Raw genomic sequence first — 16987 nt, 5'->3', positions numbered from 1 at the left:
CCAACACCGGTCCCGAGTACGGCTCACCTGCCATTGTTAGGTCCTGCTCTGCCCATGTCTAAGTCTATGCAAGTACGCTGGTTTAGGCATAAGCACCCAAAGTAATGACATGCAGTGGAGGAGTAATAAGCACTGCTAACATCTTTCGAATAGAGGCTACCTCCGTTCTTGTACAATGGGCATTATAGTCCACAATGTCTGCTTAATAATACACGACTCGACAAATACTCTCATTAAGAATAAGTGTTTATACAAAATGCGTAATGATAGGTCATCCAGTTTCCGTCTCGACATCAGGCTCCCGTCCCTGCAGGCCGCCAGTAAGCTTCTTGTTTACCCTTCTCGCCGCGAATTTCGCTTCGTCTTTGGCGAACGCCAGGTTCTGTTTCTTCTCGTTAGCATGCCCTAGCCTTGCAACGAGGAACACTCATTGACGTACTCTCACAGGCTTCCACTGCAATAAACCCCTGTGCTTCCTCTTCTCAGTCTTCTTGTTCGCCTCTTCTTGTTTCATGGATCCTGCTGCCGCGTTTCCATTCATATCATTTGCGTCACCTTTGTTGTCCGCATCCTGAATACCAAGATCAGAAGAAGAATCACTATCGTCATCTACTGCATCATCAGGAACGTTGTCATCGTCATCGCTCGGGTCGTGAGGATCATGAATAGGCTTATCAGCGCCTGGCTCAGCGCGTTTACGGCCAGCAGAGTCGGTGTAAGCCTTTGGATCATGCGTAAAGGCACCACTCCAATCCTCCCCATCCTTCGCCAGCCATTTCTTGCGTTCTTCGTCATCAGCCTCCTTCAGCACGTCGCGGCCTTCAGTCAATGACTTCTCGTGCAGATCCTCCACCATGGGGGGCACTTCTTGGCGCACCTGGCGTTCTCGCACACCTTCTGCAAGGCATGCCTCCCAGGTCTCGTACGTTTCTCTGGAGTCGTTGTCTGTGACAAACGCCTCATGATCTTCGTCTGTGCCTGCTTTAAATTGACATCGAAATTGCAGCCGACCGACCTCTTGGAGATCTTCTAAGCCCGGGGTTTCCTTAGCTTTGACATTCTCCTCCGTGACATAATTCTGAGTCAGTCTAGCAGGGTTCTTCGTTGTCCATATTGGGATATTAATGTTTTCCGCTGCGTTGTCCACAAGGTGGTGAAGCCAGATGATCGAATAAGCAGCAGCCCCTCGCTTTCCAGAATTGTGGAACTCAATGACGACCGGAGACCGATAACGGTACTTTACGGGAAGGCGGATTCTGCTCTTTTTATTGCTTTCCGAGATGTCCCAGAAAACACCGTCCCCTTCTTCGAGAGCCTTGCACTGCTGTCTGGCGATCTGACCAATGCTACCCCCTGTTCGCATCTTCAGTTTTGCACTGTGGTGATATCCCGTCGCCAATATCCTCTTCGACGTGAATTCAAATGTACCCACTTCCCACCCAAGCATATTGGGCGGTAAGCGGGTCTCGACACTTCTGAAAAGCAGCGATATCCTGACGCGTCCGAACCCGATGCCCCCGTCCAGCGGGTACCACCGGGTTACTTGGGAGCTCGTAGATAGGATGTCAGAGAGGCGTAGAGGCACCACACCTAGGATGGGATCGTGCTGTCTATGCCGCTGGTCACGAACAGTTACTGTGGCAATGGTCGAACGCCAGTCCCTGACAAATCGCTCGGTACCAGCATTGAATATTGGTTTGTTGCTTACAGCTTTCGTTCGTGTACGATATATCAATTGATCATTGAAAAGAATCGTGCAGTAGCTATTTGGCAGGTCCTTGCCAACTTCTTCGGTACTCTCGCCGAAAGCTTTCGCTGGCTCGAACTCTCTGCCCTTCCGGTTGCCTTGGCTGCCGTAAATGTTTTCTAATTCGAGATTGACGATCTGGTGAACAATGATGCTGCAAATCCCGGTGGGCCATAAGGGGTCAGGCGGAGTATGAGCTACTGCGTCTTGATGCTCATTATTGATCGTGCCCTTCTCGTCTTGCAGCTCGGGCTTATCCTTGAGCGTATCAGGGAGTGCTTTGTTCTTGCCATCTGTTCGCAGAGCCGGACGTAATTTTGGTTTTGAGAAATATCCCACTTCCCAGTGCAGTTCACCAGGCATCTCGCTACCTTCTTCCATCCCGGCAAGTTTTGATATCTGAGGGTACATCTTACCCGGATGTTGGATCATTTTCTGCATCGATAGTTCAATCTTGCCAACGATGTCATCCGCACTAGAACGATCAGAATCCCAAAGTTCTACACTTAATTGTTCGTCAGCTTTGATAAGCTCTGGCGTCACAAGCAACGCTGCAGTCTCTTCCCACATAGGGTTCAAATCATCTGTAATCACTCTTGTACAGTACATCGGCTTGCCGTATTTGGAAAATGACAGGGTTATGTAAGGGTCTGAGCCGCCTCCCTTGCTACCACGTCGATCCTGTTTGCTTAGACCTCTGGCACGGTGGATTCGGATCCACATAACACCCATAGCCAATGTATCTTTCGAGATGTCGTCTCCCTGAAGTATAGCACCAAGATCTATGGACATAGACTTCGGGGCTACGTATATGCTCGCAGCTGCACTGATGGCATAATTGACAAAATTGGAGATCAGAGGTAGATTCAAAATGTTGACGCCCTTTTCGACCATCGGAATGCATCCAGCAGAAACCTGTGGAACACCCATGAGTGTAAACGTAAGATTCTTTAAGAAAGGTGGCTCTGGTGTCATCTGCAACCTTATGCGTGCAGTACACACCAGACTTTGAAGTTCAACGAATATTGGCAGGGGGACACCAAAGAGTCCCTTGACGCCGAGATAGAAGACGAGTTGCATGTGCATATTGCGGGCTTTCGCGGACGTATCCTTTGCGCTTGTGGGCTTCGCGTGATACGCTACAGAGCATTCGAGGTTGTAATAATCCCCACCTTCTTCGTCTGCGGCAGCTTCTTGCGGATCTTTTGTCTTCTTATTCTCTTCGTGAATACTTTCTTTGAGCTCTTTGACGTGTGTATCGGGCAGGGCGCGCAAGCTCAGAATACGGAGAGGATTGTTGCCTTGATTGATTTCCGCAACCCGAACATTCTCAATCACTCCAGGTACGGATGCTTTCATAACGTCTTCCAGAGTATCTGCAACACCAGCGAACATGTCCGGATTTATCAAGCCCCAAACGATATTAAGGAATGTATTCATCCATTCAACAGATTCGGGTAACAGATTTGCCACAGCCTAACAGGTTAATCACTGAACAGAGCGCCCCCTGATTTGGCTGGCTTACCGTCTCTCCTCGAGTCTGTTCACTTTGCCATTCTACTTCGCGGCCACTTCGTACTACCTCTTTCATCCATAGCCAAACGCCGGATGCAACGCACATGGAGAGCGGTATCAGTCCAAGTAAAGAGCCTCCAAACATTCGCCCCAACACAATGACAGCTACCAAAAGGCCAATGCATAATCCACCGGCTCGGGTCTCCAACATGGCGAACATGGGCTCGTAGCTGACAGATGGTGTGGGATGGAACAGGATATTCGTTTTTTCGCCATGAATAGGCACGTCAGTTGTGCTACCCTCGGCCACGGGATCTGGCGGTGCGGTTATGTCCTGGTTCTCCTTGTACTCTGGATTTGTTTGAGAAGGGTCTGTTTTGACAGTGGTATCCTTCCCTAGATTTGCATTCGGAACAGACAGTTGAGGGTTCTTCACTCTTTCCATAAAGTCCTCACCAACGTCAGCGATTTGGACTTCCTTTTGAGTTGTAGGATCAGTGACGGTCTTGTAGCTAGCATTTTGCTTTTGATCCTCGAGGCCCTGCTTTTGACCCTTCTGCGGAGCTCCTGGAGCTTTCTTCTGGTCATCAAGTCGTGCGTCTCGGTCCTTCTTGTCCTTGTCCAAATTCTGCACAAAAGTCTTGATGTCTGGGATTTTATTCCTTGCACTATAGTAGCCGCCAGGGGCGTGCTGCTGTTGCTGTTCAGCCATAGCAAGCTGAACTCAGATTGAAGCAAGCTGCTGGTGAGCAATGGTTGGCATCCACGAAAAGTAAACGAAGCAGGTTAAAAGCTGTAAAACAAGGAGCTTTGACACTTGACCAGAATCGGCAACAGCAAATGACGTCAGAAATTTTAGGCCCAGCCCAAGGAAGTTTAACTCACACGCAATGAAGGTCTAGCCCTTTAAGAATATAAATCTTTTTGTATAAATATTGTTTCTGGAGAGTTGTGGTGTCCCTAGGAGAGAAATATCCAGGGATAAGGCCGCCAGACATTCGTATCTTCAGTGCCGTGGCTCTCTCAACACCGCGCATGGAGGTGGAGGAATAGCGGAGGTGAGCTCGAGAGCGGGTCGTGCTGCCTGCCTCAGCTCCTCAAACATTGTAAAGACCATTTGACCTTCCAAGAGGACTAAACGAGCAGCGTTGGTAGGTTGGGGTCTTTCTCCATGTAGCCTACATGCTGCTGGTTCGGGATCGCCCATTGGCGCAAAGAGACGCATTGGAGGAGCTGTAGCTTGTCAAGCCGGGATTTTCAGCAGAGCTCACTGGTCTTACTGCTATACCACCACAAAGCGCACGACTCAAGAAAGTCTCGCTGCTTCCCTCCAAGGCGACGCCAGATGCCCAATCGCCATCGATGTAAAATCCAAGCGCCAATTACAGCCATTAGGACAAAACCTATGATAGGAATCCCAAAACCAATTACTATGTGACACGATATCCAAGGGCCTTCTTTCGCTTTCGGAGAGGGACAGTGGGAAGACCCAGACCCAGACGCCCGGACCAGCGGGGCCATGTCTGTTGGTCACATAGCCAGAAGGAATAGCGATTGATTCAGGAATACTAGTAATTCACCTTTTCTAACTAAAGGATCCTGCCATCCTATGAAATCACGCTAAATCATGTAGCTGCTCGGTCAACCATCGTAACATCTCATTACATTAAAGAATGACGCAAGGAAAGAGCGATCTTGCTCACATGCCAACATCAAATGGAGAGGAAAAAACTTCTCTCCCCTTCCGTTGGCTTGACCTCTGCTTTTTTGATGATTGGATCAGCACAAGATATACGGATCCTCTCCGGTGTCGCCGGGCTCTGCAGACAGAGCACCTCCTCACAGTTCCACTGCTTACGAGCTGCCTTTAGTGCATCTCTAATAGCAAAGAACACTGCGCTGCCCATGAACAAGGGCGGCTCTCCCACCCCCTGCTACGTTGTATGGTTCGCAAATTTTCCCACTCGACGTCTTTCAGCAGACTGACATTGAATCTCTGGGGAATATCTCTGAAGCCAGGGATCTTGTAAGTGCCAGGGCCGCGTGTGAAAATCTGGCCGGATGCGCGATGCCACAGCGATTCCTCCATAGTGAACAAGCCCATTCCCTGAACGAAAGCACCTTCAATCTGACCATAATCAATTGCGGGATTGATTGATCGACCAACATCCATCTTGATGTCAGCGCGCAGACAAGTCCAATCGCCTGTCAAGGTATCGACTTCAACTTCAGCAGCAGTGACGCCCTGCGTGAAGTAATAGAACATCTGCCCAGTATTGGGACCCCAAACATACCCAATGTCGGGAGTTTTGTAGAAGCCGTTGGCGGATAGATTGACACGGTCGAAATATGCTGCATGTGCGAGCTCCTTCATTGACGCACTTGGACCAAGTTTCGCGCGATACGGCGCTAAGCGATCATTTATCTGTTCGCAGGCGTTGAAAATGGCGTAACCATTCAAATCGCTTGATGCGGAAGCGGCAGTAGACGAAGTATTCGCCACAGTGTTGGTGGCCGTCTCGCTAATGAATACATTTTCAAGAGGCACTTTGAGTGCTTCTGCTGCGATCATTGTCATTTTAGTATGCAGACCTTGACCCATCTCAGTACCCCCATGAGCGACCAATACTGATCCGTCGTGATAGACATGAACCAGCGCACCAGCTTGATTAAGAAACAGCGCCGTGAAAGATATTCCGAATTTGGTAGGTATGATGGCAAGACCACGCTTCTTCCAAGTATGGGCGGCATTAAAGGCTGTGACGTCCGCTCTACGTTGAGCATACGACGAGTCTGTCTGGACTTGTTGGTACATGAGTGGGACATGCCAGTCTTTGAGCTCCTGATTGAAGTGCGTTATTGCATGAGGCTCATACATGTTCACCTCTCGAAGCTTTTCAACTGGCATATTTAGACGGTCCGCAATCTCTTCCATATAGGTTTCGGATATGAACATGCCTTGTGGCCCACCAAATCCACGAAATGCTGTGTTGGATACAGTGTTTGTCTTTGCGAGGCGACCACGGACGTGTACGTTTGGAATCATATATACACCATCACTGTGAGAAAGCGCACGGTCTACGACGGCGCCACTCAGATCTTGGCTCCAACCAGCATTTGCAAAGACATCGGCGTCTAAGGCCTGAAGCTTGCCATCGCTGTTGACTGCCACTTTCCAGCGTGCCAGGAAGGGATGGCGTTGTCCAGACGTCAATATGTCTTCGTCACGGTTGAGCATGCATCTCACAGGGCGTTTCGTTTTCTTTGCAGCAACTGCGCAGATCGCAGCTAATTGAACAGACCTCGTTTCCTTACCTCCGAATCCTCCACCAAGTCTTTTCACTTTGGTGACGATTTTGTTGGCTTGTACTCCCGTAACTTGAGCTACGTATGCTTGGCTGCGACTGTCAGTGAAGGTAAAGAACTTAGTCCTAATGCATGTTTTAAAACTCACGTTTCGGTAGGGTTTTGCGTACTGCTGTACACTTTCATCTCACCGTCCTCAGGTTCAGGAACGACGCAACTTGCTTGTGTCTCAAGGTAAAAATGTTCTTGACCACCCATTCTTACAATGCCGGAAAAGACGTGGTCTGCCTTTTCAAACGCGCCGTTCACATCGCCTTTGTTGATGTACCGGTAGTGTGGGTGATAACTCTCTGTTGCAATAGCCTCCTCAATTGTAAAGACGGCTGGTAAGTCCTCATACTCAATCTTCACTGCTCTTGCGCCGGCCTCTGCACGTTTTGCCGAGTCAGCCAGGATCATTCCAATTGGCTGGCCCGCCGTGAACACCTCGTCCACTGCAAAGAAGACCTCGTCGCAATTTGGAGCGCCCCACCAATTAGCTTTTGGGTTTGGCAAATCACGGTGGTCTACCCAGTCATGAACCCCAGGTAGATCGATGGCACCATCTACATTCACACTCAATATTCTTGCGTGCGCCTTCGTCGACAACACCAAGACACCGAAGAGTTCGTTCTTCTGGACAGGCATGTCGTCGGTATACTGTGCTTCACCAGTACATTGTTTCAATGCAGCAACATGAGGATTTGATTTTCCCAAGATTTGCTGCTCATAAGCTCGGCTAGCTTCTTCGTCTTTCTCACCTGAAGATATGCCGCGCTCTATCTCGCCTTGGACGTCTTCATCTAAGGTTTCCTGTTTCACATGGAGTTGAGCAAGTACCTCATGATAGAATCGGTAGAAGAAACCCAGGGCAAGCGATTTTCGATATGTAGCCATGCCACCGGGTACACCGAAACGGAGATCGAAGTCCTTCCCAAGTGCGTTCATTGTACCTTCTAAGGTATCGATGTCGCTCCAGCTTTTACCTTTGAGATACTGTACAGCTTCTTTTGCAGTCACAGTCGTTGCAGCCATCCCTCCATAGACTAAATTGACGCTTTGAACCATGTCAGATTTGTCTAAGGAGACCCGTAGGGCAGCATTTACGATGGCAATGTCGTCGTCCTTACGCTTCGCCTGTTTGTAGGCCCGAAAATACTCGCCTTCTTCACGCGCTACAGGGATTCGAAGGCTGGCTATGACAGCATCCGGAGGCAATGCTGTAGTCCTGTAACCCTTGAAGAACTCAGTCATTGGGATTTCCGTCTCCTTTTCCAAAGATTTCGCAACCAACACGGTATTTGAAGCAACAAATACAGGATTCAAGTCTGATATAGGGGATGCTGTGGCTAAATTCCCTGCTGGAGTCCCTACATTCCTGATCTGTCGACCTGCAAAATATCGGATCTGTTTATATATGGCTTGGAAAGGTTGGCCCTTTACATGTCCATAGTGCTCGATAGCCTTCTGGCAGATATGCTCTAGATCGGTGAGAACCACGTTACCTCCAATCTCAAGGTGACCGTCATGAAATGAAAATTGACGGAGCTCAGCTATGTCACCAACGTAGACTGAAGCAGTATATTGCATTGCCTTGAATTTAATTTCAATTTGAGTCTCAGTGCTGCCTCCGATGACCTTTGCAGAAGGGTAGACGCTCTTGATCTCCAACAGTTGGTTGAGGGTGGCTGGTCTAAACCACCTCTTACGCTTGTTACCAAATGACAACGCTCTGAACTCGTGCTTTCGCAATGCAGGTGGGAAGATGAGCTGGGTTTCAGGTTTATATTCAACGAAGTCAGGTCGCGTAAATCTTTTGACCACGCCATTGCCGTTCAAATCGATATTTTTCACACCACAGCCATTCATGCCTGCCTTGTTGCCCTCTTCCATGCAACAACCTTTGCCACCGTTCGCAGCACTTTTGCTGCAGCTTTTCCCTCTGCCAAAGGTTTGAGCAGCATCAAGTATGGGCCGATATCCTGTGCATCGACAGAGATTGCCGTCGAAACCCTCCTCAATCTCTAATTCGGATGGATCTGTATTGTTACGCAGCAATGCGTAGAGGCTCATGACGATTCCAGGGGTGCAAAATCCACATTGGCTGCCCATACTTTTGGCAATTCGCTCTTGAGCTGGGTGCGGATCCTGGGCATTTCCGATTCCCTCGACTGTAATCACATGCTTTCCGTCAACGCTCACTAGAGGTGCGAGACAGGCATTGACAGAAGCATGGTACAGCGAATTAGTTGTTGGATTCAACTGAGAGACGACTACTGTGCAAGCACCGCAACCTCCCTCGGCACATCCCAGCTTCGTGCCGGTCAATCCTATTCCTCGAAGGTACTCGAGCAAAGTGATTTCAGGATCTATCGACGTCGAGTCGAGTACAATCTTTGTGCCATTGAGGTAGAATAACAAGGTATCATCGTAAGGTTCTGTGATCGAATGTAGAGAACGGATGCGGCTGTTGGACACAGCTGGCTGAGGATCAATGATTCCCGGCGCCATCTCTCAATCACATATATCTTTTGGGCGCGGATACAATCTGTAGCATAGAAGGATACCAATAGTCTCGCAGACAAGATCAAAGAAGCGCAAGAACGATGAGAGAATTCGATCTTAAAAGCTGGAAAATGGGATTCGGAGGTCGCCGCAATCGATCGAGTATCTTTACAGTGACAGACAGTCTATGAGAATAGCCTGAAATTCACCTTCGGCATAGACTCAAGCGAGTCAAAGTCACCTTGCAGTCTGAATCTTGTCAGCTCCTCTAGTATTACTTCTCTGGATATTGTGTCTAAAGAGAAAGCTGCACGTGTGAACGATGGCGTGAGTTGAGGGCGAATTTTGGCGAATGCGCCACAAAGAACTACCTTACCATTAATTCTACACAAGTCACATAGACTGAAGATGATGGAGAATACAATTCCAAGATCCAAAATGCCACTTTATACTTTGCCTTTGCCACCAATTGAGCGCAGAGATAGTGATAAGAGATACACTTCTGATGACCTAGAAAAACGCTAACCTGTGTAGGTTAGGCCCCTACTTGGCGGATATACTTCCTTTCGAAATTAGGAATTAGCAACCAAAGCACTCCGAATACCAAGCCCAAAGGAAGAACCGACGGCCATGTCGGGACGTTCGAGCTTCTGGCTCTGCCACAGAGCTATTGTGAACAGACCTAACAGTATAAGCGCGATCCATTTCACTGCGGTCCCTGGCATTCGCCCTCACACCCGACGAGGAATTACATCTGATGACAAGCCATTGCCGGAGGCAGAAAAGGGTAGCAAGGGCCCCAACCAGGAACAGCTTCCACATGTAAGTGAAGAAGCTGCGGCGACATCAAAGGTCACTGGAGAAGAGGGACCAGACCTTGAGCAAGGCACACCCGTGCAAGAGGTGCGGAATTTTCCGATTAAGAGTATTCCTCCTGGCTAACTCTAGGAAAGGTACTTCAACGCGACAAGAAGGCAATGGAAAACGCACCCAAGGTGCTACAAAATGATATAAATCAACCGAAGCCAAGTGGTACCAGATCATACTCGACCTCGACAAGGCGACGAGCTCAAGCAAACATTATGCCGACTTCGACGAGCGTACAGGGTTACGGGGAAGGGCAAGGGCACATGTTTCCGCTTCCAGATCTGCCCTTGCCAAGTAAATCTCACATCAGACGTCGTTACGAGCCGATAGTTGACCAATTTACAAAGCTCATGATGAAACACGGGGAGCTCAGTAAAGCGCAAAGCGTAGGCATTCTTGCAGGAATAAACGGGAGGATATTTGGAAGATTGACGACTCTACAGACAATGGCGATGATACTCGAGCGACTTCGGACGGGCTCTCCACCATCAAACACACAAAAACCCCTATACCCTAACTCTCCTCCACCATCACATCTACCACTCAATCCAATCACATTTCTAACAACTGCTGTCGACTCGGTAGCTCCTCTTCTACGTATTCGGTCTCAAAAGGGAGCAGCGGGAGGTGGTATGGCGTTGCAGATTCCTGTCCCTCTCACTTTGCGACAACGGCGACGGACGGCAATTCTGTGGATCCTGGATGCAGCGAGTAAAAAGCAGATCAGAGGAGGTGGACGATCACAGGTATGTTGCTTCTAAAACGAAATTTTGTTATAACCTGGGTGTTTGCTGGCTCTTTTGCGTTGCCTATCTATACTTGCCCAAGAGTCTGCGCTAATGTGTATAACGTACAGTTTCCAAACAAAGTCGCCGATGAAATCATTGCGACCGTAGAAGGAAAAAGTAGTGCTTGGGAGAAGCGACAGGGCATACACAAACTTAGTGTCAATGCGCGAGCAAACTTAGGGACTAGACTTAGGAGATACAAAAATTTTACTTGAGTTTTCACGAAGCTCTCATCCTGAGTTCTTCGACACTTGTAGCGCTGGCATTTATGACTACATAATTGGACAGAAGCCCAACGAGGCACCTGTCACTATTGGGGTAGCTGCCGAAACGTATTCGGTGTGCAGATATTAGGGTCAGGGTTACTACTTCAGGTAAGACCAGATGGAGTGGTGAACACGACCGGCACTGTGACAACATATCCACAAATCTAGAAGTCGCTCCTTGACTAGTTTGTTTGGTGAGTTGGTTATGTTTATGATGTATATGAACCTTTGCCTTACCTACGACAGCATGGTCGCGAAGGGATCGTTGACTCATTCAATGAAGAGCTACTGCTCCCAAAGGCATGTGCCCTAATCCAGCATTTCACAATCTGATCTGCACTGGACAAGACACCGTATTGATACAAATCGAAGCCCTTCCATTGCCTCGTAAGCCAGATACTTTTAGTGGAGGCTGCGACGTGCATTGGTGCTGAAAAGTCATAACACAGCTTGCACTTTCCTTTCCTCTTTTTCATTCTATCTAAAGCCATCCAAAATTTCATCTGATCATTAGAATGTCTTCTGATCGTCAGATCCCAAGTGTTGATGAATCGGAAGCTGTGCGCCGTGGGCGTAGTTTTGGATCTATTCTGAAGCCGAGCACTAACCAAGCTCCACAAGTACAAACTCGAGACATTAAGTTAGACCAACCATCACATAGCAAATCATCAGTAACACCTCGGGAGCATGAGGAAAACACACCCTTCCAGAACCTTAGGTCGAAGTCACCAGAGTATGAGCCAGATCAACACGTATTGTCAGATGCAAATGTCGAGGAAGACGAAAGTCGAGGGAGGAAAAGGTCCTTTGATGATTCAGAACAGTCGTCTGGAGACTCGAAGACTACGACCTCGAGCTCATTGCGTCCAAGAACTACATCAAAGACTTTCGATATCAAGCCCAAAGTCACGTCCGAGCAGAGTACTAGTCGAGAGCGGGCTGTGAATTCTGTGGCCATTGACCGCGAAAATGAGGACGACATGGAAAGAGCCCAGCGACTAAAGATCTACGAAGTGACCGACTCAAAACCCTACAGAGTCCTTCGAACCTTAGTACGAGGTGATTACAGCCAATATGAGCGTATAGCTGGAAAAGGTGAGGTTCGGCTTCGGAAGTACCTACTGGCGGCCAACCTCAAGGAAGAAGCTACCTATGCCATAAAGTGGACGATTGGAAGCATCCTTCGCGATGGAGACACGCTGTTTGTTTTCTGTGCAATTGACAAGGATATGGACATTGATCGCCCAGGTGAAGGACTGGGTGAGCACGAAGTTCGCCAGGCAATGCAAGAAACCACAGCCGATGTGGCCAAAATGACAGAGGAAGCGTCCAGCAAAGCCGTACTTTTCGCGGGTGTGAAAAACATTCTTCCTGGGTCGAGGAAAAGCAGTGTAGCCGCAGACGCGAGAGCGTCAGCCAAACAACAGGACCGCATGCATGCTTTGGATAAGCTCGTGGAAACCTGCGTAGGCTTTCTTAGGAAAACAGTCCTTCAGGTTAGGGTGGTGGTGGAGGTTGTTCACTGCAAGGATTGTCGCCATATGCTCACAGAAGCGATTGACCACATTCAACCAACCATGGTCATTGTAGGATCACGCGGACGCAGCCTCGTCAGAGGTACGATTGCGGGCTCGGTGTCACAATATCTCATCGTGAAGTCTAGTGTACCGGTCATGACAGCGCGTAAGAAACTGGCCAAGAATGAAGGCCAAACACCACTCGCAAGGAAGCGCCGGGATAACAATATCGTACCAGATGGTGCATTTAAACTCCCTCAAGATGTGAAAGATGATGAGATGGCTTTGAGGCGAGATAATGCATCTAAGGTCTTTGAGGATGTCAACGATGATGAGCTGGCTTCAAGACTAGATAATGCATCCGAATTTCCTGAGAATGTTAAGGTTGATGAGCTGGCTTTGAGGCTAAATGTGTCTAAAGAGGTCGAGGAACAGGACAAGACCGAAGATGACGAGCTAAATAGCAGACATAAAACGAATCTGCCAGCCAAGGGGACTGAGCCCGATAGATCGAATGACGAGGATGAAGCTGACAATTCACATCAGAAGTCAGACGGTGTTATCATGAAGTATTAGCTCCAGACTGGCGACAAACGGGACGTTGAAAGGCTTTGAGAAACATCGATATGTTCCGATGAGACAGCCAGGAATTAGAACTTGCATGGTTGTGGGCGTACTAGGGTCTGCCAACAAGAAGACCCTCCAGCGATGGAAACCCTATGACTATTGGTAGTGGCATACATGCTTAGAAAAGCAAAGTAATATATCAGTGTTGCTATGTTCGTACCTCATAATTCTCGCTCAGGGTGCCTGCTTTTCAATGAGGCTTCAGCAAGTCGTCAAGAAAAGGGGCTACTGGGATCAGCCCTGGTTTAGGCTGATATTTTGGATCCCGTATGCGTAATTTCAGGTCCTTTGACCCCCCCACCTGGTGCCGCGACGCGTTCATAAACTCAGATTCTTTATTTAATTTCTTACATCCTCACTTGCGGACCCGTCTCGCAATGGAACCTCTCAATGGTAGTCTTCCAGAAGTGAGAGATCCTTATGAGACGCTCGGAGTTTCCGAAGGAGCAAATGCAGCAGAGATCAAGACCGCTTATAAGAAGCTCGCCCTATTACACCACCCAGGTGATGATCCTACAAAGTCAATAAGCCATGGGTCTCATTCTCTGACTTGACTTCAACTCAGACAAAGTGCCAGATGCAAATAAGATATCCGCGCATACGCGATTCCAACAGATTGCCTTTGCCTACGCAGTCCTGTCTGATGAGCGCCGACGCCGGCGATATGACACAACTGGCAGTACTGCCGAGTCCTTGACTATAGATGACGATGATTTTAACTGGCTGGACTTCTTTCGCACGCAATGGCATGATGCTGTCAACGATTCATCCATCACAACTTTCAAGGATAAGTACCAGGGTTCCGAAGAAGAGAAACGAGATGTCCTGGCAGCGTTTCAAAAATTCGAGGGAAACATGAACAAAGTCTTTCGAGATGTTATGTTGAGTAACCCGCTTGATGATGAAGATAGGTATCGCAAGTGGATTGCAGAAGGGATCGCAAGCGGACACGTACAGAGCTATCCAAAGTATGAGAACGAGAGGCCAGCTCAAAGGGAGGCGCGCAGAAAAGTAGCCGAGAAGCAAGCCCGTGAGGCTGATGCGCACTACACAGAGACTCAGAAGAGTAAGACCGGCAAACACACAGGCGTTGGCGCCGAGAAGGGTGGTAGGACAGATCTTGCGGCCATCATCCAAAGACGACAAAAAGAGAGGGCGACTAATTTCTTAGATGACCTGGAGGCTCGATATGGGCACCCAAATGGAGGCCGAAATGGAGGAAAACCAATGGAAGAACCTCCGGAAGAGGCCTTTCGAAAGAATGCCGAGACGAACGTAAAGAAAAGGAAGTCTCCCATTACAGACTTGGAGGTTGAAGATGAGGACATCGATCTTGAGGAAAAGCTGGACGAGTCCGAAGCAGATGATGATGCGCAAGCGCCGTCTACGAAGACTGGTCAGCGCTCAAAGCGTAGAAAGGAGAACAAGCGTAGGCTCGTGCGGAAGTCGCAAAAGGGGAGGGCAAAGTAGCTATCATGCTGTGGGCATACAGCAGCCACGTATGGCGTCGCTATCAGCCACCATGAAGAATGCGAAGTGTTATGAAAACTAAAGGGGGCATCCGCATGCTTTAAAGCGAGGCGTAAGGTTGGGACCAATCTCGCATCGGTGGCAGTGAATCTGGGTGAATTGAATGAAACATGCATAGCACTGCGAGGCATGAATCCGATCTGAACGAGCTTTGTGGCCACTTTGTCACCTCGGGATCCGGGTGGATCTATTCAGGTCCACGGTAGGTCAGACAATCAGGATACACGGAGCATAATAGTATTCGAACGCCTTGACGTTCAATTCTAATGTACTATCACGGCATTACCACATGCTTATCTCCGTTCTCAACAGGCGAGAGATCCTTGTGTCCAATCAAAATTAGGCTATCTACAATCGATCGCTGGATGACTTCTCCATTCACCGTTGCCATCTTACACCACAAGCCCCTTTGCGTCAAATGCTCCTCCAATTCTGGTTCCTGTAATGATTCCTCTAAAGGCTGGTGCTCCCAAGCACTTGAATCATGTCCCTCTCAAAGCCCTCCCTTCTGCTTCCGCCACTTCAAGAATTCGCCCCTCTCCGACAAATGCTCTTCGATGTCCTCAGCAAAGACATCTAGCTACTGTTCAAGATGACCCGCCGCCGAAAAGGACCCATTTTGGAGGACTCAAAGATCAAGATCGCATATTCCAGAATCTGTATGGTCACCATGGCGCGGACCTCAAGAGCGCAATGAAGTATGGCGATTGGTACAAGACGAAAGAAATTATATTGAAAGGCCACGATTGGGTTTGTTTGGCCAGCTTAGAGGAAAGAAACGATTCTCAGCTAATCATCTGCTGTAGCTCATATCAGAAATCAAAGCATCGGGCCTACGAGGTCGAGGAGGCGCCGGCTTTCCGTCAGGAATGAAATGGGTATGCTGACCGCTGACGTTGTAGATCCCTGCTAGCTCACACTTTATAGTCATTCATGAACTTCAAAGACTGGGACAAAGACACCAAGCCCCGCTATCTGGTCGTGAACGCTGACGAAGGCGAGCCCGGCACTTGCAAAGACCGCGAAATCATGAGGAAAGACCCACACAAGCTTGTCGAAGGCTGTCTAGTCGCTGGGAGGGCTATGAATTGCTCAGCAGCATATATCTATATTCGCGGCGAGTTCTATCATGAGGCCACCGTCCTGCAGAAAGCCATTCAAGAAGCGTACAAGGAAGGGCTTATTGGAAAAAACGCATGCGGAAGTGGTTACGACTTTGACGTCTTCATTCACCGGGGTATGGGAGCGTATGTCTGTGGTGAGGAGACTTCCCTCATCGAGTCGCTGGAAGGCAAACCCGGAAAGCCCCGCTTGAAGCCTCCTTTCCCAGCCTCGGTTGGTGTCTTCGGTTGTCCATCAACGGTCGCAAACGTCGAGACTGTCGCAGTCGCGCCGACAATCATACGTCGAGGTCCTAGTTGGTTCAACTCATTCGGCCGAGAACGGAATGCGGGAACGAAACTCTTCTGCATCTCGGGCCATGTGAACAATCCCTGTACAGTGGAAGAAGAGATGTCCATCTCGCTAAAGGAATTGATAGAAAGACATGCCGGTGGCGTAAGGGGCGGGTGGGACAACCTCCTGGCCATCATCCCCGGTGGTTCATCTACGCCTATCCTTCCAAGGCCAATGTGCGATACCCAGCTCATGGATTTTGACGCTCTTAAGGACAGCCAGTCTGGTCTTGGCACCGCCGCTGTCATCGTAATGGACAAGAGCGCGGATGTTGTCCGTGCTATAAGCCGACTAGCAAGCTTCTACAAGCACGAGAGCTGTGGACAATGCACGCCGTGCAGAGAGGGCAGTAAGTGGACAGAGCAGATCATGCAGAGATTTGAAAAGGGACAGGGCAGAGAGAGAGAGATCGATATGCTTCAGGAACTGACAAAGCAGGTAGAGGGTCACACAATCTGTGGTAAGTCACCGTCTAACATTCTTAGCTGTAACTTCTAATGTTAATGCATAATTGTAGCTTTGGGTGAAGCCTTTGCTTGGCCCCTTCAAGGCCTCGTCCGCCACTTCCGCCCTCAGCTAGAAGAGCGGATTAGAGGGCACGCGGAGAGATCGGGTGGTGAAGCTAGAGCTGGTGGTTGGACGCACAATGCTCAGAAGCAAGGACAGCTCATATCTCCTGGCCAATGATGACGTAAGCGTATTCTTAAGTTCCAGATTTCCTCTTGCCTTTCAGTGTATATAGCCCAATTTACCGACCATTCAAAAAGCTTCATTCCTGGGCCACCTCCGCCTGCTGTCTGAGGGAACACGAAGCATTGGCGTCAG

At 49.0% G+C, this 16987-nt stretch overlaps 6 protein-coding genes across 6 annotated transcripts; 4 read left to right on the top strand and 2 right to left on the bottom strand.

Annotated features, from left to right (window-relative positions):
* Positions 1 to 271: 271 nt before the first annotated feature.
* On the bottom strand, positions 272 to 3974 carry KY384_004441 (uncharacterized protein; the record flags this gene model as incomplete). Its single annotated transcript, XM_044812947.1, has 3 exons — positions 272 to 382; positions 440 to 3223; positions 3273 to 3974. The coding sequence occupies 3 exons, from the start codon at positions 3972 to 3974 to the stop codon at positions 272 to 274; spliced, it is 3597 nt and encodes a 1198-aa protein (XP_044670367.1).
* A 1155-nt stretch (positions 3975 to 5129) lies between these two features.
* Positions 5130 to 9118, bottom strand: KY384_004440 (uncharacterized protein; the record flags this gene model as incomplete). Its single annotated transcript, XM_044812946.1, has 2 exons — positions 5130 to 6666; positions 6717 to 9118. 2 exons carry the CDS (start codon positions 9116 to 9118, stop codon positions 5130 to 5132), a joined length of 3939 nt encoding a protein of 1312 aa, XP_044670366.1.
* A 624-nt stretch (positions 9119 to 9742) lies between these two features.
* KY384_004439 (uncharacterized protein) lies at positions 9743 to 10982 on the top strand (the record flags this gene model as incomplete). Its single annotated transcript, XM_044812945.1, has 3 exons — positions 9743 to 10015; positions 10066 to 10725; positions 10836 to 10982. The coding sequence occupies 3 exons, from the start codon at positions 9743 to 9745 to the stop codon at positions 10980 to 10982; spliced, it is 1080 nt and encodes a 359-aa protein (XP_044670365.1).
* Positions 10983 to 11548: 566 nt separating this feature from the next.
* Positions 11549 to 13126, top strand: KY384_004438 (uncharacterized protein; the record flags this gene model as incomplete). Its single annotated transcript, XM_044812944.1, has 1 exon — positions 11549 to 13126. The coding sequence occupies one exon, from the start codon at positions 11549 to 11551 to the stop codon at positions 13124 to 13126; it is 1578 nt and encodes a 525-aa protein (XP_044670364.1).
* Positions 13127 to 13554: 428 nt separating this feature from the next.
* KY384_004437 (uncharacterized protein) lies at positions 13555 to 14647 on the top strand (the record flags this gene model as incomplete). The annotated part of the gene is made up of 2 exons (XM_044812943.1): positions 13555 to 13681; positions 13743 to 14647. The coding sequence occupies 2 exons, from the start codon at positions 13555 to 13557 to the stop codon at positions 14645 to 14647; spliced, it is 1032 nt and encodes a 343-aa protein (XP_044670363.1).
* A 504-nt stretch (positions 14648 to 15151) lies between these two features.
* Positions 15152 to 16849, top strand: NUO51 (NADH-ubiquinone oxidoreductase 51 kDa subunit, mitochondrial precursor; the record flags this gene model as incomplete). The annotated part of the gene is made up of 4 exons (XM_044812942.1): positions 15152 to 15457; positions 15514 to 15585; positions 15635 to 16622; positions 16680 to 16849. The coding sequence occupies 4 exons, from the start codon at positions 15152 to 15154 to the stop codon at positions 16847 to 16849; spliced, it is 1536 nt and encodes a 511-aa protein (XP_044670362.1).
* Positions 16850 to 16987: the final 138 nt, after the last annotated feature.

The sequence above is a fragment of the Bacidia gigantensis genome (assembly GCF_019456465.1).
Source record: "Bacidia gigantensis strain McMullin 20006 chromosome Unknown contig_231, whole genome shotgun sequence".
Classification (NCBI taxonomy): domain Eukaryota; kingdom Fungi; phylum Ascomycota; class Lecanoromycetes; order Lecanorales; family Ramalinaceae; genus Bacidia; species Bacidia gigantensis.
The sequence above is the reverse complement of the archived record's forward strand: the minus strand, read 5'-3'. Positions and strand labels throughout refer to the sequence as shown.